The sequence below is a fragment of the Silene latifolia genome, chromosome 6 (genome assembly GCF_048544455.1).
Source record: "Silene latifolia isolate original U9 population chromosome 6, ASM4854445v1, whole genome shotgun sequence".
Classification (NCBI taxonomy): Eukaryota; Viridiplantae; Streptophyta; class Magnoliopsida; order Caryophyllales; family Caryophyllaceae; genus Silene; species Silene latifolia.
In genome coordinates this window covers 23,831,149-23,858,008 of record NC_133531.1, presented here as the reverse complement: position 1 = coordinate 23,858,008, position 26,860 = coordinate 23,831,149, and the positions used below count along the sequence as shown (strand labels likewise).

The window sequence follows — 26,860 nt, the reverse complement described above, 5'->3', positions numbered from 1 at the left end:
GAGCTGTCTGTCTGCTTTCCGGGGCGTTACAAAATGGTATCAGAGCCGCCCTGCAACCGCGTGGTGAGCCTTCGGCCGCACGTCTAGCGGGAAAAAGATTCGTGGGGCTATATTATAAAACTCGTAACAGACTAAAATAGAAACCGACTAATAGAGAGTGGGGTAGATATAAAGTGTTACTTGTTTAAGTGACTTATTTATTAATTGGTACATTTATTTAATGATGTATAATTAGGATGTTTTATTCTTTTTTTTTTTCCTGTGCTTGAATCGCATATAGTTGCCAGTCGCATAATATAGGGTACCCCATAATATATAAGCATATTTATCGGGGTGAGATAGTCAAGTTTCGGGACATTCAACCTTTATGATTTCTACTCTTTGTCTTCATTCATTATAAATTGTTGTTCCCATTTGAAATTTTATACTTGAATTGTTTTACATATTAAAAAAATATTTAACTAGTTCAAGCTAGTCCTTGGTGTATTTTCAAAGCATTTTATTGTATATTCAAAAAAAAAAAAAATTGCTTTATTAAGATTTTGAAAATGAAAGTTTAATTTTTGTTTTCTTTAACTTTATGCGGTTGGTGAGATGTTATGACATATTATTAGAGGCATCTAATAACCGGTTCAGCGCTAACTAACGCATGAATTGAGTTTGTCTTTGAATTGGATTACTCGAATTTTTGTTCGCGACGAGAGTTCCTGTCTTTCATTACATAAGCCGCACAAATTTCTTTAATCATTTCATAAATGTAATCGAAAGAATTTTAATTATTAAGTTGAATTCTTATTATGATTTTTTGGAGTATTGAGAACGAAGTTTAAACGTTTTCATTTTCTATATTTTCAAGTTTCGGGAAGAAACTTATTTTAAGGAGGGTAGAATGTAATATCCCGAAAAAAAAATAAAAAAAAAAATATATCATTAAATTTTCTAATCTTATTATTACTCGTAAATATAGTTAATATCGAAAAGACGTGTATATAAGAGACTGAGACGTAAGTTGGCTTAGAAGGCCACGTACTTGCATTGCAATTGGCAAGTTGGCATGATTGTTTGTATGCCATGTTTTCTATACGTGACATACGGAAAATCATTCCTTAATTAGTAAGGAAATGACTCATGTTGAAATCTAGTATGTTGTGCCTTACTGCCCAAGTTTTTGAGTGCTATAAATAGCCGTCATGTGTTGAGAATTTTAGAGCAATTGGTCTCCCTTGTGACGGGTTACCATTTGTGGCGGATATTTTGTGAGATAAAATGGTAACAAAATGGGTTAGTGGAGAAAGGGGACCACATGAATAGTGTTACAGAGAGAGAAAAAGTGGGTACTTTGTGAGGTAAAATGGTATCCGTCACTCAAGAGTGACGGATATGTCATGTCTTCAATGAGAATTAGTCTCATTTTCATTTTACTCTTATCCACTAAAGTTAGAAAGATGGAAAATATTTTATAATATTTCGTAAATACAACTTACTCCTTATATAAGGAAATAAGGTATGATTTCGGGACCCTTTGTCGATATAAGTAATTATTTATCTTTATTTCCCTTGAATAAGAGATTAAAAATAATAATCGTTATATTACTTTTATTGTTAATTTCATCTTATGATTGTTATACTGCCCACATGTTATATTATTTAACGTCTTATAAAGTTATGACTGTGATAATGGTACTATCGTTATAATATACTATTGGCCAATTGTCGCATTCGGGATACAATTATTGGATAGAGACGACAGTATTGTCCTATGTACATGGAAGGAGGGGAGGGGGGAGTATGACTCCATATGAATGAGGAGGGGAGGGGGAAGTATGACCCCATATGAATGATGAGGGGAGGGGAAAGTATGGCCCCATATGAATGATAATTATGTTATCCGGCAATGGCCGAGATGGGTCTCAGACCCGGATTTCTTATACTATGTACATAAAGGTGGACTAAGGCTGGAGGAGTTTCGGCTCCGTAATGTCTCTCTATTCAGTAATGGTAAACCGGTATAAAAGTGGAGTGAGTTATTGCATTCTGAAATGACAGGTTGTGCATGTCTATTTAATAATTATTTGACTGTGTTCATGTGATCTATTTTATAGTACTTGTGCGACCAGGAAGAAGTAAAATATTAAAATGAAGGAAGGTAGGGCCGGTGGAGGTGACCAGAGTCATACTCAGCCTCTGGTTGACTGATTCCGTTACTTTCATTCTTTTTCAGGTACAAGTGTCGGGGAATGACAAGTGTGAGGAATTTCAGATAGGATCAATGGCCTAATAGGATGAATATATAACAGAGTAATTAGTTTTTAGCTTTAAAAAGTGTTTTTATATTATTATTTTTACATAAGCCTTGTATTCTCCGAAAGGGGAATACGGCGGTGACGCCCTTGTAATTTCGCTGCTGTTTATTATTAATAAAAAGAGTCCTTTTGAGCTGCCTGTCTGCTTTCCGGAGCGTTACAATAATACTGATAATAATCAACTTACATAATTTAAATCATCAAAAAGAAACATCCTACTAAAAATATGATAAAAAAACGCATTAAGGGAAGACTTAAAATTCTTTAAACAGAGTGAACAATTTTTTTCTCGAGAAAAGGGAACAATTTCGAAACTTTAAAACCGGTTAGTAAGGGAATGTATATTATCTTCAATGAATAAGCTCCTCTGTCAATTATTGGACTCCGTCGTCAACGGGTTTGTAAAGGTGTGGGTGAAGATAATGGATTGGAGAGATGCGGAGATATAGATTAGAGACAAATCAAATGTTTGTGAGACAATTTGGATATGTGATAATTTTTTGGGTTTTATTTTCAATCGGGATTTTAATTTAATGGAAGCTTTTAATTTTCTGGTTTCAAGATAAATAAACAAGTTAGATATGGTTTGAATATTCAACGATTACACTAAATGCAATATTGATTAATGGCCTCCCTTATTAATCAAGATAAACAAGGAAGTTTAGAATTCATGGTAGTGTAATTTTTTTGTCTTTACTGGAAAGAAATGAGGTTGGTTGAATTGAGAGATAGGCGAGAGAGAGAGAGAGAGGGGGGCAGTCTTGGGAGGAAAATAAGGGTTTTGTTAGGGTTACCAAATGATTTTATGGACATTTTTTATAAAAAATAAATAAATAATTTGTATATTTGTGTTAGATGTAGATGGGCTTATAATGGACAGAGATTAATATGGTCAAGCTAATTAATGAATAACGATGCAAAAGTTGGGACGTTGGGTATGGCCATTTTGTAATTACTAGTATTGGTGCCCGGCTTCGCCCGGGCTACCTCTACTTATCATTAAATTTTTTTTTTCATTAAATAAAATTACTTAAAGTTGCGTAACCCATAAATTTATCATTAATATATTTTTCTATGACATATCCTAAAATTACGATGAAATAAATTTTGAGACAAATTTACTACTCCCGCTATTAATATTTTACTATTATTAATGAAATAATAGTAATAACATTTCACTACTTGCCCGTAATCATTGTTACTTTCACTACTCCAGCCGTAATTATTGTTCCTGTCACTACTGCCGCATTAATATTGATAATTTCACTACTCCAGCCGTAATTATTGTTACTTTCACTATTTCCGCATTAATATTGATTATTTCACTACTCCCGTTGTTGTTTCTACCACTTTCACTAATCTTGCTGATAATATTGTTACTTTTACTATTCAAATGAGTGATTAATGTTACTACAATTCTTTTTTTACTGACGAAATTACTTTTACTACTTAGACATGCAATTTTAAGAGGATTATATATTTATATAAATATATTACATATATGCATTAAATCAAATCGAAAGAATTATGCAATATTATATATTATGGAATCTAACTTGAATTATTTTTAACCTACTTATATTATATTTTTTTATGTTAAATAATTAACATCTCTATACATCTAATAAACTATAAATTTTAATAAAATTGCATAGATTTTAAATTTAATATATAATTTTATGATGATAATAATTAATACCATATAAGTGTGCATGTTTATACTAATTAATTATTTTAATAAAATTGCATAGATTTTAATTTAATATATAATTTTATGATGATAATAATTAATACCATAAGTGTGCATGTTTATACTAATTAATTATTTTATTTTAAGAAAATTGACCATCTTCTAATCTTCTATAAATATTTAGGGAAATTACCAAACATCTTCTTTCTTTTAGTCTCCTTGAAATTGACCATCTTAATTAATTATTTTATTTTAAGAAAATTGACCATCTTAATTAATTATTTTATTTTAAGGAAATTGACCATGTTTTAGTCTCTTACAAATGTTTAGGAAAATTATCAAACTTTTATTTAATTTAATTTTAACTCAAATTATATAATATTTGCATTGAGACCCCTTAATCGGGTCCATCACACGGTGCTAGTGATTTAAAACTATATAGTATAATTGATTTGTATAACTTTCTTTAATTACATTGAAGTCCCTTGGTTTCTGGATTTAATATATAGTATTGATTGTCGTGTGAAACTGATGAGTTTGTTTTCATTAACAAAAAATGATTTTTTTTTGCATCTATCTACAAAGCATACAATGTTATTGATGTGAACTAAAAATTCCCTCACATAGACATAACCTTTCAATCAGATCGGTTAGAAGGGTACCGGGTTCAATTATTCGGGTTTAGAGAAAAATGTTGGTTGAGTGTCTACAAGTCGATTCACATCTTTTTACAAATGTTTATCTTCATTTTTTGTGTAATAAACATATAGTTATTCTTAATTTTTATAATTAGTTACTTTAATGGAGTGTATGTTATAATAAGAATACACGTTTTTATTTTATATTGTTGTGCGGAAGCGTGAATATCACGTGTTGGGCCTCTGCTGCATCTGTGTCCATTGACCATAATAGTACGATATTGTTCGCTTTGGGCCAAGCCCTCACGGATTTACTCTTGGGCTCCTTCCCAGTTTGATTCTCCATTAATGCCTTCCACTGCTTAAAGTGAGTAAAGGCTTCGTTTTTGTGCTTCATCAAATAAATCCAAGTCTTCCTGGAATAATCATCAATAATAGACACAAAATACCTGTGACCTCCCAAAGACTCCACCTTAGAAGGACCCCAACAATCAGAATGGATGTAATCAAGTGTGCCCTTGGTCCTATGCACTTTGCTTTAGGAAACTTGTTTGCGATGTAGCTTCCCAAATACACAATGCTCACAAAATCCAGTTCTTGACCTTGTGACCACGAAAGATCTTCTTTTGACAGATCCGCATCCCCTTTCACTCATATGACCAAGCCTCATATGCCACAACTTAGTCAAATCTTCTTTATCAACATCCGAGGATGCAACGAATGAGAACTTGACAGAGTAGATCCCCTCGAAGATAATATAGAGTACCATGCTTGATACCCCTCGAACTACATTCGAACCTTTGCGGACGTTCGAACTCCACCTACACCTTGAAAGCTGAAACCCTTCTTTGTCTAACGTGCTTAAGGAGATCAGATTCTTTGTCATAAGTGGAACATGTCTAACCTCGTTCAATGTACAGAATTTACCATCATGTGTCCTTACCCTGACTGAGCCGATTCCAACTATCCTGCAAACAGCACTATTAGGCATAGAAATAGTGCCTCCATCTACCTGTTCATAAGTTGTAAACCACTCCCTGCGCGGACATATATGGTAAGATGCTCCAGAATCCAGAATCCACACATCAGTGTGATGCGTGGCCCTACCCGTAACTAGAGCATAATCATCTTCCTCGGAACCTGCATCTGCTACACCAGCAGTAGCAGTACTAGACTTGTTCTGTTTATCTTTCTTGGGACAATCGAATTTCCAATGCCCCTTCCCTTTACAGTAGTTACAGACATCACTAGGTTTAGGACCTCTAGAAACATAAGAACCAGACGAACCAGAATTACCAGAAGTACCAGAAGTACCAGCAGAATTAGAAGAACCCGAATAAGAAGGCTTCTTATACTTTTTCTTCCCCGAATTTCCCTGTCCATAACCCCCACTGGCTGCTAACCCTACAGCCTAATTGTCTGTACCTGTACCAGCCGCCTTATGGCGCAGTTCTCTAGTATGAAGAGATGACCTAACATCTTCTAGAGTAACAGTATCTTTACCCACAATAAAGGACTGTACGAAATTCTCATACGATAACGGTAAAGAAACTAACAGAATTAATGCAGCATCCTCATCTTCTACCTTAACATCAATATTACGTAATTCTAGTAAAATTGTGTTTAACTGATCTAAATGATCTCGAAGAGGCATACCTTCCTGCATTCTCAGACTAAACAGACGTTGCTTAAGAAGCAACTTATTGGTCAAAGACTTGGTCATATAAAGACTCTCAAGCTTTTTCCACGACCGGGCTGCGGTAGTTTCCTCCGCGACTTCAGTGATGATATCATCAGCAAGACACAACATAATCGTTGAATGTGCCTTCTCCTCCTCCAGGCCCGGCCATCTCACGGTAGCAAATGCAAGCGATAGCAGCGATTGCGCTTTCCGTCTTCTTATCCGAAAGCGGCGCCCACAACCCTTGCTGTTTTAACAGAGCCCGCATCTTGATCTGCCACAGACTAAAACTATTCCTCCCGGTGAAGCGATCGATCTTTATGTTCATCGCCGACATCTTTCTCGCTGGTCAGGAACCCGAAGGCTCTGATACCAGTTTGTTATAACAGAAGCAAGAAAGAACAAATAAAGAACAATAAAAGACAAACGCACAGATTTACGTGGTTCACTAACGGTGTGTTAGCTACGTCCACGGGCGAAGGGAGAGAGTTTTATTGATATGTGAGGAGTTTTGATTCTGATTCGACGGTATGATAAGCATAATCGCTAGGTAGAGGATTCAGACCCCGCATAGTTATTCGAAGCGGTTAACGAAATCAAGGCACAAACCCAACAAATCTCCACCTTGACTTGAATTCTCTCACAAACAGACAGATGTACCGATGCATTCCCATAAATGCCAGATGTGCCGAAAAGCTCTTCTCCCTTCCCCCTCGGATATTGCCCCCAAGAGGGCAATTACAGATCTAGATATTTAGCAAGTCCAAACAATGTTGGAACTTGCTATGCGGAATCGGCTTAGTGAACATGTCACTGGGTTATCAGCAGATACCACTTTGTTCACTTTAATCCTCTTCTCATTTCTCAGAAAGTGATATCTCACATCTATATGCTTAGTCCTCTCATGATGGACTTGATCTTTAGCCAAGCATATTGCACTAAGACTATCACAAGAATCAATAGCTTGCTCCTGATGTAGACCCAAATCACTGACCAATCCTTTTAACCAGATTCCCTCTTTAGCTGCTGCGGTCAACGCCATATACTCTGCTTCAGTAGTAGACAAAGTAACTGTAGGCTGCAATGTAGCCTTCCAACTGACGACTGAACCACCAAGAGTGAAAACATAACCAGTCATTGATCGTCTGCTGTCAACATCTCCTGCATAATCAGAATCTGAGTACCCTGACACAAGGCACTCTCTATCACCTCCATAAATGAGACCAACATCAGATGTACCCTTAAGGTACCGAAAAATTCTCTTCACAGCTTGCCAATGCTCTTTACCTGGATCACCCATAAACCGGCTCACCACACTGACTGACTGTGCTAAATCAGGTCTAGTGCAGACCATAGCATACATCAAACTACCCACTGCACTAGAGTACGTAACTCGGGACATGTACTCCTTTCTTCAAATGACTTGGGTGAGAAAGCAATAGACAGATGTGCATTCGATGCACTAGGAGTATCTATGGATTTAGCAGTAGACATGCCAAACCTTGCTAGCACCTTCTGAATATAGCCTTTCTGAGATAAGAAAAGCTTCTTCTTGCTCCTATCCCTGTAGATCTCCATTCCCAGAATTTTTCTTGCTGCACCCAAATCTTTCATCTCAAATTCAGCACTGAGAAGACCCTTCAATTTCTGAACATCAGACTTGCTCTCTGCAACTATCAACATATCGTCTACATATAGGATCGGATAAATGAAAGACTCATTCTTCATCTTGTTGTAATAAACACAACAATCATACGGACTCCTAGTGTAGCCAATCTCCAACATGTAGTGTCAAAACCTTTTATACCACTGCCTCGGAGACTGTTTTAGCCCATATAAGGACTTCTTCAGCTTGCAAACATAGTCTTCTTTACCCGGAATCTGGAAACCGTCTGGCTGAGTCATGTATATCTCTTCTTCCAACTCTCCATGTAGGAAAGCTGTCTTCACATCTAGCTGTTCGAGTTCTAAATCCTGATGTGCAACTATTGCTAGCAACACTCTGATGGAAGTATGTCTGACCACTGGCGAAAATATTTCATTGTAGTCTACCCCCTCTTTCTGACTGAACCCACGAGCTACCAATCGAGCTTTATACCTTATACCCTCAGCAGCAGTCTCTCCCTCTTTCTTCTTGAAGACCCATTTACAAGTAACAATCTTTCTCCCTTGAGGCTTCTTGGATAATTCCCAGGTCTGATTCTTTTGAAGAGACTCCATCTCATCTCCCATGGCGACAAGCCACCGCCACCGGTCAGATCATGTTCTTTGCTTCGCTTCTTTGAAAGTGGATGGCTCATGTAAGTCAGGATCCACCTCCTCAGCAACCTGAAGTGCATAACCCACCATATCTTCAAAACCAAGTCTATTCGGAGGCTTCCCAAAATTAGGCCGATTGACCGCTCACGGGCCAAACTCTGCCGATTCGGAAACTGGTAATGAAGAATCGATGGAACAGTTCGGATTCGACCGTAGTGGTTGATTTTCTTCCCGTGTGGTACACTCTTATCAAGAGTGTCTTGCTTGCTCTCCACCTTTATCAACACTACTACTACTATCGACAACATGTAAGACTTCACAGTAGGATTAACCATAGAATTTTCATCAAAGACAACATTTCTACTCAAAATAACCCTACCCTCAGATGGAGACCAGATACGGTATCCCTTGACACCATCCCCATAGCCCACGAATACTCCCTTTTTAGCTCGTGGCTCAAGCTTACCTTCACTAACATGATAATAAGCAGTACTACCAAAAGCCCTTAAAATAGAATAATCAATGAGACTTACCGGACCACATCTCAAATGGAGTTTTGAGATTCGGACTCGTGTGAGGTCCCCCGATTTATCGAGATAGCATCTTTGTACTAACTCGCTCGCCTTAATCTTCTTGTTAGTCCAAAGATTAGAGAGCATGCACCTTGCCCTCTCCGTATGTGTCGATTCATTCGCTCTACACCATTTTGCTGAGGTGTATCTCGGACTGTACGATGTCTAGCAATCCCTTCATTCTTGCAGAACTCGTCGAACTCAGAACAACAAAATTCTAGGCCGTTATCAGTTCGCAGCCTCTTGATACCACTTGTTGTGCGGAAGCGTGAATATCCCGTGTTGGGCCTCTGCTGCATCTGTGTCCACAATCCATAATAGTACGATATTGTCCGCTTTGGGCCAAGCCCTCACGGATTTACTCTTGGGCTCCTTCCCAAAAGGCCTCGTACTATTATATTTTCTGGACACTTATAAAGATGATCTTCCATCTTTATTCTACCGATGTGGGATAAGGGTTTGCACCCTAACAATCCTCCCCTCAAACCAAGGACCATCATCTTGAGTCGGACCTTGACCTCCATGGAGGACTCTCCCACTCTACAGCCCCAACTTCTAGACACCCGAAACATCGCAAGTCTTGATAGCCTCCCCTTAGCCGACACACCATGCTACCACGAGCCGTCCCCTTAGCCGACACACCATGCTACCACGAGCCGTCCCCTTAGCCGACACACCATGCTACCACGAGCCGTCCATGTGCCCTTCTTGGGGATTTGGCTACACATGCATATCGAACATCCTCTGCATCCAATATACCCTGGACCGGGTCCGTCACTTAAGTCCTAGAACACAAACGGTCTCGGCATCCAACCCGGAAAGGACCCACCAGACTGTGGCACCCAATCGATAAGGGTCCACCGATCAACGCTTCTAGTACACAAATGGTCTTTTGTCCCACAAGACCTATGACGCCTTTCATCCATTTAACCCTGGGCCTGGGTCCCGCTCAAGGACTCACCCCGAGCTAGGAGTTCCATGCCTTACAGTGTACAACTTCAAGTCTTGGGCTTGTTGATGCATCCTCGTGTCTAGCCCAAGTCGAACCTTGGGCTCTGATACCACTTGTTGTGCGGAAGCGTGAATATCCCGTGTTGGGCCTCTGCTGCATCTGTGTCCACAATCCATAATAGTACGATATTGTCCGCTTTGGGCCAAGCCCTCACGGATTTACTCTTGGGCTCCTTCCCAAAAGGCCTCGTACTATTATATTTTCTGGACACTTATAAAGATGATCTTCCATCTTTATTCTACCGATGTGGGATAAGGGTTTGCACCCTAACATATATATTCAATATTGTGTCAGATTCGTAGTATTGATCAAATGTTACACGTACATGACAAACAGTGTCTAGGTTTGTATGATAACCATTTTTTAGCATTCATATGCTAAAGTATGTTTTAAAACAAATAAAAATATATTTTATCTCAAAATTTCAAAAGTAAATACATAATACAAGTTTGAGGATTATAATTAAATACAAAGTTTGAATAAATTATCTTATCACGGGTCGAACGGGTCTTTACCCTAAAAACGAGGGTTAATACTAGATCGGATCATTTTCGAGTTTGGGTATTTCAGTTGGGTTTCGGTCTGTTCTTAAGACCGAGACATTTTTTGTCAGGTTTGCCTATAGCCGACTACAATATATAGGTCTTTATATAGAATGGTCGAGATACACATCTTAATATAAACATTGCGATTTTGCTTAAATTTAGTCGAGGGGAACATTATTGTTTAGTATTTTTAGTATTATATATTATATTTATTTAAAAGAACTATATAACATTCATATTGTATATAATGCGATTTAACACTTAAAATTAACGCACTGTTGTTTTTCAAGAATTTGTAAATCCCGTTTACATTTTAGCATTTTAATACTATTTTAAATAGGGTTTAATACGGTTCCCTAAACAAAACTAACCATGTCTATTTACAACACTCTACTTATGATTGTACACCGTAACAGGTTATTGTCTAAAATATACTTATGATTGTACATCCTAATAGCTTATTGTTTTTTTTTTCAAGTTTGTCTGCTTTTGTTATGCTTTGAAATTTTCGAGGAGCTATTGTTGTATTTTTATTATTATTGCCATATTTTAAATACTCTCGATAGATACAACTTTATTATTGCTATATTTTAGATAATCTTAATAGATATTTTAGTTAAGAGCAACCACTATTAACACATTTTGCTACAACCACCTAAATAACGAACCCGTGCAATTTGCACGGGTATAAAACTAGTTTTCACTAATCAAAGTAACTTACTTTTGTTAGTTTAATCAATAATATAATGCGTTGGTGGTTTCTTTGCTTTGCAAAGACATTTTGTTGTTGGATATATATTGGGTTACTATTTGCTAAGACATATTGTTACTTGATTTATGTATGCCTTTTAATTTTATCGCCACAATTTTTTACGATATATTATCTTTAAATTTTATAAGCTGTGAAAATATCCAACGGGTACCCGCTACACCCGCTTCACCCGGTGGATATGGATATGGATGGATGAAAAAATATTAAATGGATGAGGGTGGGATATGGATGACCATAAATTAAATGGATATGGATATGGATATGGCTCCACCCCATCCATATCCCACCCATTGCCATCCCTAGGTGTGCTTCTTTGAGAAGCAGCCAACTTTAATGGTGATTAAAGAAGGATGGTGAGAGAAGAAGACAAATGAAATTTAGACGAAATGGCAAAATTGTAATATCTGAATGGTTTGACTGTAAATAGAGACGTGGTCAAGGGGCAGGAGGAGTCTCAAAGCAACCACAACCCTGTATCCTCTTTTTATATAGGGTTTTTTTGATAACTACTACCTTTATACTATACGGTTTTAAGAAATACTACCAAAATAATTTTCGTTTAAACACTACTACCTGTAAGTTTGATTTTTTTTAAAAACACTACCAAATCTCATCCAAACCCAAAAAAACACAATTTTAACCATTTATTTTTGAATTTCCATCTTAAGGTGTAAACTTTATCCGTTTAGCATTACCAATACTACCGTTTGCCAATCATTTTGGGGCAAAATCATGTTAAATTAGTTTCATCTAATTCACCTATCTAACGTAATTAAGGTAAAAAAGTTGCTTAAACTTCATCAAATTAACTAGTTTAAGGGATAAAATTAACAACTTAGGATGGAAATTAAAAAATAAATGGCTGAGATTGTGTTTTATTGAGTTTGGATAAGATTTGGTAGTGTTTTTAAAAAAATTCAAACTTATTGGTAGTAGTTTTTAAGCGAAAATTATTTTGTTAGTAGTTCTTAAAACACAGTAAGGATCATCTGTCCCACTTTTGTGTCCCATTGTGTGTCACTCCACTCACCTCTTGACACATCACTTGTTGCAAAATAAAATATTGCAATAATTATATAAATTTGTTGATGTGTTAGAAGATGATTGGAGTGACACACACATTGGGACACTAAATGGGACAGAGGATCCCCACTCCTTAAAATAGTTATCAAAAAACCCTTTTATATAAGGATATTAGGATAATGATAATGATAGTTGACCCGACCCGACCCGACCTTACCTTATTGCCCGATCTATTCATCCAACGCATCTATCAGTTTACCCCAAAGTCCCAAACAAACATCTAACTTTCCCCGATTAATAAAAACCTAGGGATTAATCTGAAAAATCCCTCTTTGCTCCACCATCTATCAATTGCAGAAAATGAATCGCAAGAAGATGAAGATGGGTAAAGCATCTTCAAATAAATACATACCCCCAGAAATATTGACCCAAATTCTCGTAAATTTGCCAGCCAAAAGCCTACTGAAATTCAGGTGTGTAGGCAAAACTTGGTGCTCTATAATCGATAACCCTGATTTTGTTTCAATCCACCATCAATTTTGTAAGAATAACAACTCTAATTTGATTAAATTATTAGATCTAGAGTGTTTGGTACCACCACGTGGATATAGTGGATGTTTGTTGGCACTTCGTAAGTCTGACAAGCGTCGAAAAATTGGCCAGATTTTCAAAAGCAATGAAACATATTATCTTCATGGAACATGCCATTCTCTGCTTTTTGTGTCCCCTTCTAAAGCTTTATTCTATGGTTGGTTTAGATTATGTAACCCGAGTATTAAAAAATCGTTGCGACTTCCCCTTTGTCCCCTTCTTTCCTGTTCCGGCTACCATTATTTTACCTTTGTACTTGGATTTGCGGCGAATACTGGGGATTATAAAGTCATTGCAATCTCATTTGAAAGCAACTTGGATGTAGAGATTCCAAAGAAGCGTGTTATGGTTTATACACTTAGTGATCACCAATGGGCTGCTAGGGATAATGGCCTCAACAACATTGATTGTTTGCGGTATGAGCATTTGTTTGGGCCCTATTATTTCTGTGAGGGGGCAGCTCATTGGCTTGGAAAGGATCCATACGAGGATACTAGTAATCAAGATGATAAACCAACTCATCTTGTTTCCCTGGATTTTGATACGGAAAGTTTCACTTTTTTGGAACTGCCACATGCGTTGGATGAAGTAGATACTATTATTTCAAGGTCTCTGTTTCTTCTTGGGGAATCACTAGCGACTTTCTGCATTTCTTCTGTTAGTTTCAAAATATGGGTGTTGAAACAGCAGAGCGGAAAGAGGGAGTGGACTCTATGGTTTTCAGGTCCTTCAAGTAGTGATGGTTTTGACTTGTTCTATTATATGGGATCAACAACAAATAGGGTATTATATTGTGAAAGTGATGGTGGCCGTCTTGTTTATAAGGAGTACTCCTATAATATTACTACTTGCCAAGTGCAGTTACTTGGAAAATCTATGAGCCGTTATGTAGAACCGGTAAAGTATTCTGAGAACTTGGTGTTGTGTAATAGAGACGGAACTGAGGATATGGTATAATTGATCAAATTATAAACGTAAAGTAACTCTTATGAGACAGTTTCCAGCATTCCCTTCTGTTCATTGCTAGGAACATTAGTAAAAGACTAAAAAGATCAGTCTGCTACTCTGCTTTTGTTGTTTTGTGTAAAATTTGGATAGATCACTGGAACCGAATAGACTTGTAAAATAATGCATGTGGTTTTTTAGCATTTTGCCTTGAATGTTCTCAATCTTGTAACTGTTGATAGTAGTTGTCTCGAGTTTGTAATACATCATATGTTGGCTGATCGTAGGTATTTTGCGAATTGCAGTAAGGATTACAAAACAGTTGCGATCATTCGACATAGATGAACTTGGGAGCCTGTTAGAAATATGTTACATGTGTGTTGCTGCATATAGGCTTAATGATGTACAATGAACAATAAAGACTGAGAAATGATGGTTACCTGAATATCTGTTATTGGTAATTCACTCAATGTGTCTTTTTATGACTGTTCTTGTCTGTTCCGATTTGATTGTTAGTTCAATGTGACAGCCAGTTTTATCTCTATGGTTTCAAGAGCTTAAATAAATTCATCAAAGAAATCTAGATTGAAGTACCACTATACCATCCCTACTAAAGCCTACTAAAACAATTATTTTGGTAAACCGTAATAATTGAGTATGAATCATGCCTGTAGAGGTGGACGTAGGAGAGTTTAGGTTGAGTGAATTTAAGACGGGTTATTTCAGGTATGCCACATTGCCACACATATTGTTTTGAATTGGGTTGGGTGGAGTCATTCGAGTTTCGAGTCAATATTCAGATGTGAAGATGCCGGCTTATTTTGTGCCAGGTCAGTTTTGGGCCAGTTCATTTTCGGATAAATGGTTAAACCTCTTTAATAAATACTAATTTTTGTGTCAGATCATTTTGCCGATATATTGGCTCCCTTCAGGCGATTTCGAATATGGTCCATTTCAAGTTAGGGTGATTTCAAGTCGGGTTAACAATAAGTCAATCAAGGTCCAAATCGGATCTGGGTTGGACGTTGGTCGTATTTGGGTTAACCAATTCTGGATCTTGGTCAACCTTATGAACCTGACTCTTACTTTGGAATTTAGATGATCTTACTTGAGGTTTTCTTTTGGTATTGGATCAATAATAGAGGACGTATTTTTAAAGCGTGCATGTTCTTAAAAAAACCGAGTTACCACATACCGTTTGGAAAAATATAGTTATTTTAAAGAAAAATTCCAAATACACTTCGTATAAGCCAGTGGCGATTCTAGGAGACTCGTAATGGGGGTTCAAGTATATACACTAAAAATTAAAATTGAAGTAAAAGTCAATTTAAATTTAAAAAGTTCTAAAATATCAAGTAAATATTGGTCATCATGGGAATCAAACCCTAATCTCCTGCATAGGTCATGCAGAAGCCATTTTACCAACACTATCTTACTGATTTATTGGCCCTGTTTGGCAAACAGCAGAAGCAGATTAATGATAGCAGATAGCGTTAGCAGAATACGGTTGGCAGATTTTAGTAGCATGTTTGACCATCATATGAAATTAGCAGAATTAAGAAAGCGTGTTTGGTAATTAGCAGATTATAGGACAAATCTACCATTTCCATGTATAAACTCAATATGCTATTACAATATCTTTTATTAGCAAGATATTCAAAAACAAAGAGATTTCGCCAATATGCTATCTGAATATGCTATTAACCAAACATGTAAAATTAGTAGATTGATTGGTCAAACTACTATTTAAGTCGGAATCTACTAATTTCACCTAATATGCTGTTTACCAAACAGGGCCATTATCTTATTTCTTAAAACTAGTGGGGATTCAATGGAACCCATGAAACCCCACTGGTCTAAGCACAACAACATCATTGTCCAATCAACTATTTAAATTGATGAAATAAAAGATAGGTTTTGATAAATAAATAAACACAAATTCTCATTTAATTTGTGACGGCACTATTTCGTCACAAGTTTGTGGCCTCTCACAAGGAGCAAGTGGGAGGGTGATTGGGAGAGGAAAACGGTCTAATAAATAAATATTAATTACAAATACAACCGAATTGTGAAACATCGTCGACGTTTCATAACAAATCGCCAAGAAAAAAGACGTAACTTGCTCTTGTATCGTCGACATTTTATAATGTATTTCTTACATTTTAATCTCGTTAATGCATATGGGAGATACAATAAAATAAGATTGGTCGTATTGTTTGCCACTGATTTTTAGCGTTTCAATCTCGTTTTAATCCGTGGATGTATTTGTAACGTTTTTTTTATTATAAGTTAGTTAACTTTTTGTACTTTAAATGTATTCTGCGTACTCGTTTTATTTCTTTATAAAAGTTTACTATTGTCGAAAAAAAGTTAGCTAACTTATCGATGACGTGATTGCCACTCATTTCGATCGTCAAGATCTATTTTTTTTTAAAATAAAGAATTGCTTTGGGAGAATTTGGGAGACAAAGAGAATGTAAAGGATTGTACTGTGTTGGTCTTTTTTCTTTAAAAAACATGGATGATTCATTATAAAACATCGATATAACGAAAAAAAGAGAGTATATAATCGGTAGGACTGTAGCAGGGGTATATATATCTAAAAAACACAAATAGGATTATACATCCAGTTGTACCATAAGCATGGTACAACCAAGTATAAGAATCTGAGCTTACATGTATTCTTTCTGAGCTAATTTAAATTTCATGTTTTTAATGTGTAAATGAATGAACTCAATACTTTCTAATAAAGCTCATATTCTTTAATATAAAGCTCGGATACTTTGACACAAAGCTCAGGTTCTACACCGTACAACATATACAACTGGTTGTATAGTCCATGAATTGATCTAAAAAAAGAAGTATATAAATAAGAGTAAATTATCAATTATACCCACACTTAATACACATTTTTACATTTACTCCCATGTCAAATTTTTTAATTAAATTACACCCAAATTAATAGCTCGGGTTACAAATTGCACCCAAAGCCATTTTCAGGTGAAAAACTTTATGAAATGACCAAATTGCCCCCGCGTGTATAACTATCAATCATGTGACTCTTCATTTAAATTTTCCTATTTCACTTTTTACCCTAATTTTATCCAAATATTTCCCCAAATCTTCTCCTTACAAATTCCCCAAAAATTTCGCAATAATCCTAATTAAATCTTGATTATTGATAGATTGTTCATCTATCACCATTTATCACTTTAGTAATTTTATGTATGTTATCCTTCCATCTCTTATTTTGAATTTGTTCTCTAGCTCAATTTTGTGTTTAGTATGTTGATAATGAAGAACAATACACGGATTTAATCTTCTTAACTCCACTTTCTTTATCATAAAGGGCTTCCAATGCATAAATGAACCCAACCCAATCATCAGATGCATTATCTCTTTCCAATGCCGGCGCCAATCAACAATTTCTTTAACAAACCCAATATCCGAGTAAAAAAATTTCAAAACAATGGGGAATGAGTTACCTTGAGGATGAGGAGCACAATGAAGGAAATTAAATTGGGAAAAGAGAAGGATGAAGAGGCAATGAATGAGGAGAAAACAAATAAGCTTGATAGAGGAAGAAGGAGGGCAAAATCGTCCTAAAATAAATGTTTAACTCAAAAAATTTGAAATTTGACGGAAATTTCACCTAAAAATGGCTTTGGGTGCAATTTATATATTATTTTTTGGTGAAATGTAAGAATTTCATTAAGCACAAACTTAGGCTATTACACCTAACAATTTACAAACATACCAATTTTGGTAGAGACATATCTCTACTTACATACATCAATACTTTCTAACCATTGACTATCATGAATATCTAACTGGTTCTGGAAAGCACAAATACGCAATTTAGCAACATTTCTAGCCATCCTAAACACAGAGTCAGGCCTGACCAAACAATGTTCCAACCTTACTCTATTCCTATGCAACCAAATAAAGTAAAAACAAGCCATGAATGCACATAGCAGGATGCCCCTTCGATTCTTAGACCACTTTTGCAGCCATATCCACCTTAGAATATCATCATATGGAAGAGCTGTAATACCTCGGTTTCCTAAGTCTGCTAATAGGCTGAATATGACTTGATCGCCCGAGTAAGGGTGTCGTGTGTTTCTAGACAGTTTACTGCCCAGGAATACCCAGCCGAGTATGGGAATACTCGACCGAGTAGAGGATACTCGGCCGAGTATACTCTATACTCGACCGAGTATCCGGTATGACAGGTTTAATTCCGCGGTTTGGTTAAGGTGATTAGAGATTATTATAAATTATGCTTTTACGATTTCTAAATCATTTTTATCAAAACTAAACGACGCTCACATCTCTCTCTAATCACCCTTATCATTCTCAAGGCTAATTGATCAGTCGCAAGTCTACACTTCCGTCTCTTGTCTCTATTTATTTGGTAAGTCTCTAGTTCGTTGTAATCTGCTAATAAGGTCTCTTTTAGGGTTTGGCCCTAATTATTGTTTGGGTTAATTTGGGGGTTTAGGGTTTGGTCATCATATGTGTGTTGATTGTTGATTATCATTGTTTTAGGTGACGATGTGGTATTTGTTATGCATATTGTCTGATTGATTGCAGCATAGCGGATTGCGAAAAGGTAGAGTTTCCCTACTCAGTTCCTATTTAATTGATTTGAGATTATGTTGCTTTGTGTACGTTTGTTTATCTGCTGATCATCGTTGGAGTGATGGTATGGTGTTGGTGTGGTCATGGTGCTGTTGTTGTGATGATTGTGGTGGAGTCAATTACGGGAGTGGCTTCACACCCTAGTTCGCCCTCCGTGGAACCCGTCACGGAAGGGGATGTGCACATTAAAGGACAGGGATATCGCTCGTTGATGAGCGGGACTTAGGTGGGGATCGGCTGCGGTCCCCCACTAGCGGCGAGGATTACCTGTTGTGATGGATAATTTGGCAGGGCTACACACTTCGGTGTGTAGTCGGTTACTGTGTGAGATCGGGAGACCGGAGGTGGAGGATGATCAGCTGGTTGCTTGTCGTGCTTGTCTTAATTTCATTATACAGTAACTGACCCCATTGTGTTTTGCTAAATCTGTGGTGATCCATTCGGGGATGGTGAACAGATTGTGACAGGTGCTGCAGTCGATGAGCTTTGTGGCAGTCATGAGGAGTCACCACGCAAACTTAGTTATCACTGTCAGGAGTTTTAGTTGTCGTTTTATAGCCGTTGGTTTTTGGATAGTTCTTTATGTCGGATTTTGAGATTATGTAACCTGTATAACTTTCGTACTTTAATAAATGTGTTTGAATTGTTGCTTTTGATATACTATCCTCGGGCAACCGAGATGGTAACAGCCTTTAATTTCATGCTAGGGTAGTCCTTGGTAATGTACCTTGGTATGAGAGGGGTGATACAAGAGCTACATGACATACACCAGCAATCCCTAATAAAATGGTTCTACTATAAGGACACTGCTGGAACAGATGCAGATGAGTCTCTACAGCACACCCACACAATAAACAGTCTTCATCAGGAGCAATACCCAAGCCAAAGAGTTTAGCTTTAACCTGCAAAGCTTCTCTGGCCATTAACCAGCAGACAAATTTATGCTTAGGCACTGCCCATTTGTTCCACACAATGCTATGCCAATCAACCGCCTGATATTTCACTCTCAGCAGCTCGTATCCACTCTGCACTGTGTAACCCTTAGAATCCAATAAACACTGTCCCTGATTATAACCTGAACTGAGTTTATCACGAACTCTACAAATTATTTTCCATCCCCAGCTAACATCCCCACAGGGTACATAATCAGTCTAAGCCCTGCCTTTTAAGTAAATCTGGCTGATCCACTTAACCCAAAGCTTATCAGGATTAAAAAAGATCCATCATACTAACTTGCCCATAGCAGCTACATTCCACACAAAACTATCTCTTAGCCCCAGACCACCCTCCTTTTTTTGGAGAACATACTTTTGCCCAGCTTACAAGGGGTACTCTAAGTTGATAAGCACTACCATCCCACAAATAATTTTGACAGATGGAGTTCAACCTATGCAGCACTCCTTTAGGAATAACAAAAATGCCCATCCAATAAGTGTATAATGAAGTCAGTACTGAATTAACAAGTACCAACCTCCCAGAGTAAGATAAGTGTCTGGACCCAAAGCTTGAAATTCTTGCAGTAATCTTTTCAACCAAAATTTGGCCTTGAGCTTTAGTTAACCTACCAACAGTAATAGGCACCCCCAGATATTTAAAAGGGAGGTGACCTTCCTGAATCCTAGTAGCAAGCAAATATATCATCCTTTACCCCCACAGGCACCCCATTAAAATAAGCATTAGTCTTAGTAGGACTCATGTGTAAATAAGAAGCCCTAGAAAAGGTAGCAAAAGCTCTAAGCAACACCATGATAGAACCCACATCACCTTTACTGAATAATAATAGATCATCTGCAAACATTAAATGTGATAATTTGATTTTACCACACGTAGGGTGATATCTGAAACCCATATTTTCAGTAACATACCCCAAGACTCTACTCAAGTACTCCATAGAAATAGTAAACAAGAGGGGAGACAAAGGATCCCCTTGTCTTAACCCTTTCTTCCCATTAAAAAAACCAAAAATATCTCCATTCAAGACCAAGGAGTAACTAGCAGCCTTAACACACTCCATTATAAAGGAAATAAAATGTGTAGGGAACTCTAAAGAAACCAACATCTCCTCTAAAAATTCCCAACTGACTGAGTCATATGGTTTCTTCAGATCAACTTTCATGAGGAATCTAAAAGAGACTGATTTCCTATTGTATAATCCGACAATGTTCTGACAGATAAGAATGTTTTCAACAATGCTCCCACCCTTGACAAAACCTCTTTGACTATCACTGATCAACTCAGGCAACACCCCAGACAATCTATTGCACAGAAGCTTGGAAATGCACTTGTAAACAACATTGCAGCAAGAAATTGGGCGAAATTGAGTAACATTTTGAGGCATTGCACACTTAGGAATGAGAGAAATTAGGGTATGATTTAATTGCTTAAGAAGTTTACCAGTCTGGAAAAAATCTTTAATAGCAAGACAAACTATAGCCCCCACAACATCCCAAGCATCTTTGAAGAAAGCACTGAAGTAACCATCAGGACCTGCAGCCTTATGGTTAGGTATAGAAAACATGGCCTTCTTAATTTCTTCATCAGTGACAGGGAGCAAGAGCAACTGCTTGTGTTCAGCAAAGCACACCTTCCCCAACTTAACCACCCTGTGACTGATATTAAGAACCTTCTCAGAGGTACTCAACAGGTGAGTATAAAAACTCAAGAAAGCTTCCTGAATTTTCTGGGGATCATCACATTGAACACCCTGAGTATCCTATATCTTAAGAACTTTATTCCTGAGCTGTCTCCCCTTAATAAAACTATGAAAATACTTCGAGTTGTCATCACCCTTATCAACCCAAATGGCTTTGGATTTTTGTAACAGAAACTCAGAACAGGCATACTCCAGGAACCTAACACTGCTATTAGCTTCCAACTCTTGAATAATGAGAGCAGCATTAGAAGGATCATCCCCGAGTTTCAGTTGAATAAACTCAAGGTTCATTTTAGCCCTAGCAGTATTATTGACTATGTCATCAAAATTATCTTTATTTAACTGTTTCAGAGGCCATTTTAAGGACTTCAGTTTCTTGACCAACTGGAACATCAAAGAGCCATTCCAGTCAGTATCCCAATTCAAACTTGCTGCACACACTCCTTAAAATCTCCTTCTTTACTCCACATGTTATAATATTTAAAACATCTCCTTGGTTTAACACTATTATTGTGTTCTTGAATCACAGAAGGAGTGTGATAAAAAAAACCCCTTCAGTATAGAAGTGAGCATAGATATTATCATTACTCCTTAACCAAGCATCATTCACCAAGACTCTATCCAGTCTACTTAAAACTCTAGAGGAGGATTCTTGCTTATTAGACCATGTATACAAAGACCCTATGGCAGAACAATCAGTAACCCCACACTCAGCGACACACTGTTGAAAGTCATCCATCTCCTCATAAGTAGAATTACCTCCTAACCTCTCAGAGGGAACCAAAACAGTGTTGAAATCACCACAAATAACCCAAGGTCCCTTAATTTCCTTATTATAAGCACAAAGTTTAGACCACAGTGCCTTCCTACCATACATATCATTAAAAGCATACACCATAAGACAATGAAAGATAGACCCAGTGACTAAATCCTTGACCTCCATATGAATAGATTGGGCAGTATAATCTAAGAAATGAACAGAAAACATAGAAGGCTGCCAAATAACCCACACATGACCCCCTTTGTGATAAGAAGTATTAGTAGAGACGCACCAAGTAGCACAAAGATAATTTCTCACATTATTTAGAGACAAAGGCTTCACCTTTGTCTCAAGGAGGCCAAACAACCCAATTTGATGGTGGAGTAAAAACTACTTGATAGTATTCTACTTGACTAGGCTATTCAGTCCCCTAATGTTCCAAAATCCAAAGTTATACATTACCCCCAATATGAGGTAATGCACTACCATTTAACTGAATTACACCAATTCCAACAGTAGGAGTAGCAGTGTTGAGGGAGTCAAGAAAAGAATCTTTACCAAACTTGACCGAACTATACCTTTTATCCAACAACTCCTGTCTGCTGAATCGAATAATCTTCTTTGCAGGGGTTTGAGCAACATGATACTTCCCATTCTTACCCCATGTCACCTGGAACTGGTTAGGTTTCTCAATTGGAGTAACAAGACATGTCTCCTCAGAGGAAGGCAATGAACCTGCAGGCTCAGCTGGTTGCCGGGCTTTAGGTTTCCACTGCTTTACGGTCTCTTTCTGAGCCTTGGTTTCAGGGGCTTGCGGTTGTTTCATCTTCCTGCAAGTAGCAGTAGCATGCCCAACTCCTTTACACGAGGTACATAAGAGTGGCTTCCATTCAGACACAACATTAATAACAACCACACGACCATCTTCATCTAAAAACTTAAGCTTATCAGGGATAGCTTTGCCAAAAGGAACCTCCACCATGACTCGAGCAAACCCAAGTCGGGTCTTATCCTTAGTAGCCACATCACATTGAACAAATTTCCCCAACAATCCAGCAATTCTGGGAAGACACTTCCCCCAAAATTTCAGAGGAAGATGTTCTAACCGAACCCAAACTGGAACCTCCTTGACATCTTCCTTCACTAAATCAACATCAGGACTCCAAGGACGAACAATAAGAGGCTTATTGTTGAACAACAAGTGACCTTGCTGCAAGACACGATCTTTGGCAGCACTATTAGTAAATCTTACCAAAAATACCCCATTCGGAAGGAAAGATACCTTATCAAGTGGGAGATGAGCCCAAATTCTCTTAATAAAACCATCAACCACTTCTACTGGCAGATTAACACCCAATATGAAGCAGTACACCGAGTTTGTCCAGTATTCAATTTCCTCCTTAACATCCTCAGAGGAGAATCGCAACAAAGCATCACGTTCTTCCTCAATAACTTCCAGCTGATTTTTCCCTTTACGCCTACGCTGAATCACCCAATCCTGGTCATCAGGTTGGAGTGAATCCAATTCATAGGGTTGGACACCAACGATCGAATTTACACTCTTCATTTTCTGGGTTTCCTCAGCTGAAGGACCTCCAACCACCACCACCACAGGGACAGACGACACTTCAGAGGAAGATGTCGCATTATTCGTCGTTGATTTAGGACTTTTCGATTTTGTATTACCAGAGATCAGAGGGGGAAATTGTTCAACGTTTGAACAATCGATTGACATATTTTTTGATTTTTAGGTTTTATGATATTTTTGGGTTTTAGGAATTTTAGAGCCTTTTCTCTCTCTATCTCTTCATTTTTTTTCTTGAAGAAAATATTGGGGTGCAATTTATAACTTGAGCTGTTAATTTGTGTGTGATATATTAAAAAAATTTGACGTGGGAGTAATCCCCCCTACTACTAAGAGAATAAAAATTCTCAATAGTTTTTCCTCCAAAAGGAATCTGCTTAAATAAGGAAACAATACTTTATTTTTTTTTAAATTATTATCTTTTAATTAATATATTGATTTTTTAATCATTATAATCTTTTTTTAACTAAATTATAATCTTTTCATTAAAATAAAACAAAACTGGTATAAATCCAAAAATTCGTATATTAAAAATCTATAAATTGATATTATTAGTTTCGTGTAAAAAAAACTTACCACGTACTTAATTTGTGTAGAAATATATGAAGTAATAATATTAATTTAGTGACAAAAAAATTTTTTAAAAATAATTGAGAAATTATAAATTGAAATTATCTGTCTTGTGGTAAAAAAATTCATTAAAATACATATTTTATGACTTGACAAGAGCATGTTTGGCCTCGATTTTCAAAAATGAGTTTTTGTTTTTCAAGCTTAATTTTTCAAAAGCAGAAACAACACATATGCTTCTATTTCTATGGGAATTTTTGTTTAACTTTTAGAAAACTACTTGTTTGGCTAAAAAGTGTTTTTGAGTCCAAAAACACTTTTACAAACTAGGCCAAACACACACTTAATTCTTTTGATTAGTTTTTCATTTTAATTTTTTATCCTTATTAAAATATAAAAAATTAATAATGTTTCAATTTTAAATCTATAAATATAAATACGTAGTTGCTCATTCATGGACGAGTTTTACTCTTCCGTGGACTTTTTGCCATAATATTTCCATATCTTACCCTTTTACTAATTAACAAAAAAATTCTCTCTCTTTTTATCTTTTAAAATTAACCAAATTATCATCAAATTACTCCATTATTAATCTCACTTCTCATAATCAAATAATGATTCTTATTTCACCATTACTTTAATCATTCATTATGTATATTAAATTAGATGTAAATAATTACGCAGAGATTAAATTAGGGTTAGATAAAAATAAGTTGTTTAAAATTCGGGTTTATGTGGGGGTGGGGTGGGGTGGGGTGGGGGGGGGGGAGGCAAGGGTGGCGGTATACTGTTTGTGTTGTAATGACTCACCCAATTCCTCCTTTCATTTGACTGCTGTTAGAACACATTGGATTGATGATGCCAAGTCCCTTTGTTATTTGATTGTTTGCTCTTAGTTGAAATAATTAGTGAATGAAGCAATCAAATGGACTTTCAACAATGATTCAAGATGATCAAGCTAATCAAGGAAGTCAAGACAATGATATTTTCCAAGCCTTAGTCGATATATGTAAGAGTAAGTGTAACATTCTCATTTAAGTCAAGTAATGGCAAAACCATGCAACGATGTCAGATCTTTGTGGTTTCTGGTACTATCATACGGAGGAGGAATTTTCGGCCAAATGTTTTTAAGTGTCAAAACTTTGCAAACTTTAAATCTTAAACATTTGAATTTTCAAAAGCTTGAAAATAATTAGAAATTTTGGAGTCACAAGCCCACTTGTCTAAGCCTCTAGATTTGTGCAAACACCTTTTACTAAAATGGCAAAAAAGACTTGTCAAACTTCTAAAGTAAGAAAAGCTTTTTGCCATTTTGGTAAATTGTCACATGTTGAGTGTAGAAGCTTAAGTTTTCTGATTTCTTAAGCCCCAAGCCTATAAGTCTAACACTTACCATCACTCAAAGCTATCATTTTAATATTGAATTTAATTCTTCAAAGTGTACTTACCTAAGACTAAATCCACTATAAATAGAGTATCTTAGTCACATTTATTTCTTAAGACTTCCAAAACATTTATTATAAAAACCTTGCAAATCATTTGTGCATTTAAAGCTTTGTTCTTCAAGTGTTTGCAAAACGTTTTTCTGATTTTAAGTCTTCAAAATTGTTTTCGAAAAAAGCTGTAAAACCTCCAAGTATCAGTTCGTTGTACTGTGACATGATGAGTTTGTTCCATGATTCTCGTGTTAGATCTTCATTGTAATCTCCATGTTCATTTAAGTGAACTCTTGAGATTCAAGATTCTGTAACACCTTGAGATAGAACCCATAAACTCTTGAAGCGGAGTAGCTTTAAGTTTGAGTGCAACCAGAGTAGGTTGGCGAGTTATTTTCATTGTAAGGGGTTTAGTAAGTTTGAGTAAATTTCTAAACAAGCAATAAAATAACGGTTGGACGTAGGCCTCGGAGTAGAGGCTGAACCAATTTTTAAAATGTCGTTTGTTTGTTCATTTACTTTTACGTTCTTCCACTTTGCTATTTCTCGCATGTACCTAATCAAGTTACGTGTCACGTCACCTATCTTTGTGACATAGAACTGATGTACCTTCTTGTGAACTTACATTCAATTAAGTTTCTCAAGTCTTGTACTTCTTTATTCTTAGCTTAAAGTAGTTAATTAACTAAGTTAAGGATAAAATTTTTAAAAGGTACACCTAATTCACCCCCTCCCCCTCTTAGGTGTTAATCGTTCTTAACTCTTCAATTGGTATCAGAGCCTTGTGCTCTTGATATTGGTTAAATCCAAAGAGTTGATCCTATAGTTATGGACGATTCAAAACACACTAAGTATCCCATTTTCAAGGGAGAAAACTATGCCTGGTGGAAACATCGCATGGAGCACTATGTCAAAAGTGCGGACTATGAATGTTGGTTAATCATTCAAAAGGGTCCCCTCAAAATCGAAGTGACTAATGCTGATGGCACTAGCTCCTTGAAAAGTGAGGATAAATATGTTGAGGCCGACTATAAGAAAATCGAGAAAAACTCTAAGGCCATGTCCATTCTTCAATATGGGATCGGTGACCAAGATATTTATCGTATATCTGGATGTGCTTCGGCCAAAGAGATTTGGGACACCCTAAACCTTGCCTATGAGGGAACGTCACAAGTCAAGAAATA

The 26,860-nt window shown here is 36.7% G+C and overlaps 2 protein-coding genes across 2 annotated transcripts; one reads left to right on the top strand and one right to left on the bottom strand.

Moving 5' to 3' along the window:
* The first annotated feature begins 12,855 nt into the window (after positions 1–12,855).
* Positions 12,856–14,043, top strand: LOC141587806 (F-box/kelch-repeat protein At3g06240-like). The gene has a single exon (XM_074409275.1). The coding sequence runs from the start codon at positions 12,856–12,858 to the stop codon at positions 14,041–14,043; it is 1,188 nt and encodes a 395-aa protein (XP_074265376.1).
* A 5,327-nt stretch (positions 14,044–19,370) lies between these two features.
* On the bottom strand, positions 19,371–23,820 carry LOC141587805 (uncharacterized). Its single transcript, XM_074409274.1, has 5 exons — positions 22,548–23,820; positions 21,876–22,291; positions 21,401–21,709; positions 20,321–21,295; positions 19,371–19,736 (listed from the first exon to the last, which is right to left on the bottom strand). Exons 1-5 carry the CDS (start codon positions 23,818–23,820, stop codon positions 19,371–19,373), a joined length of 3,339 nt encoding a protein of 1,112 aa, XP_074265375.1.
* Positions 23,821–26,860: the final 3,040 nt, after the last annotated feature.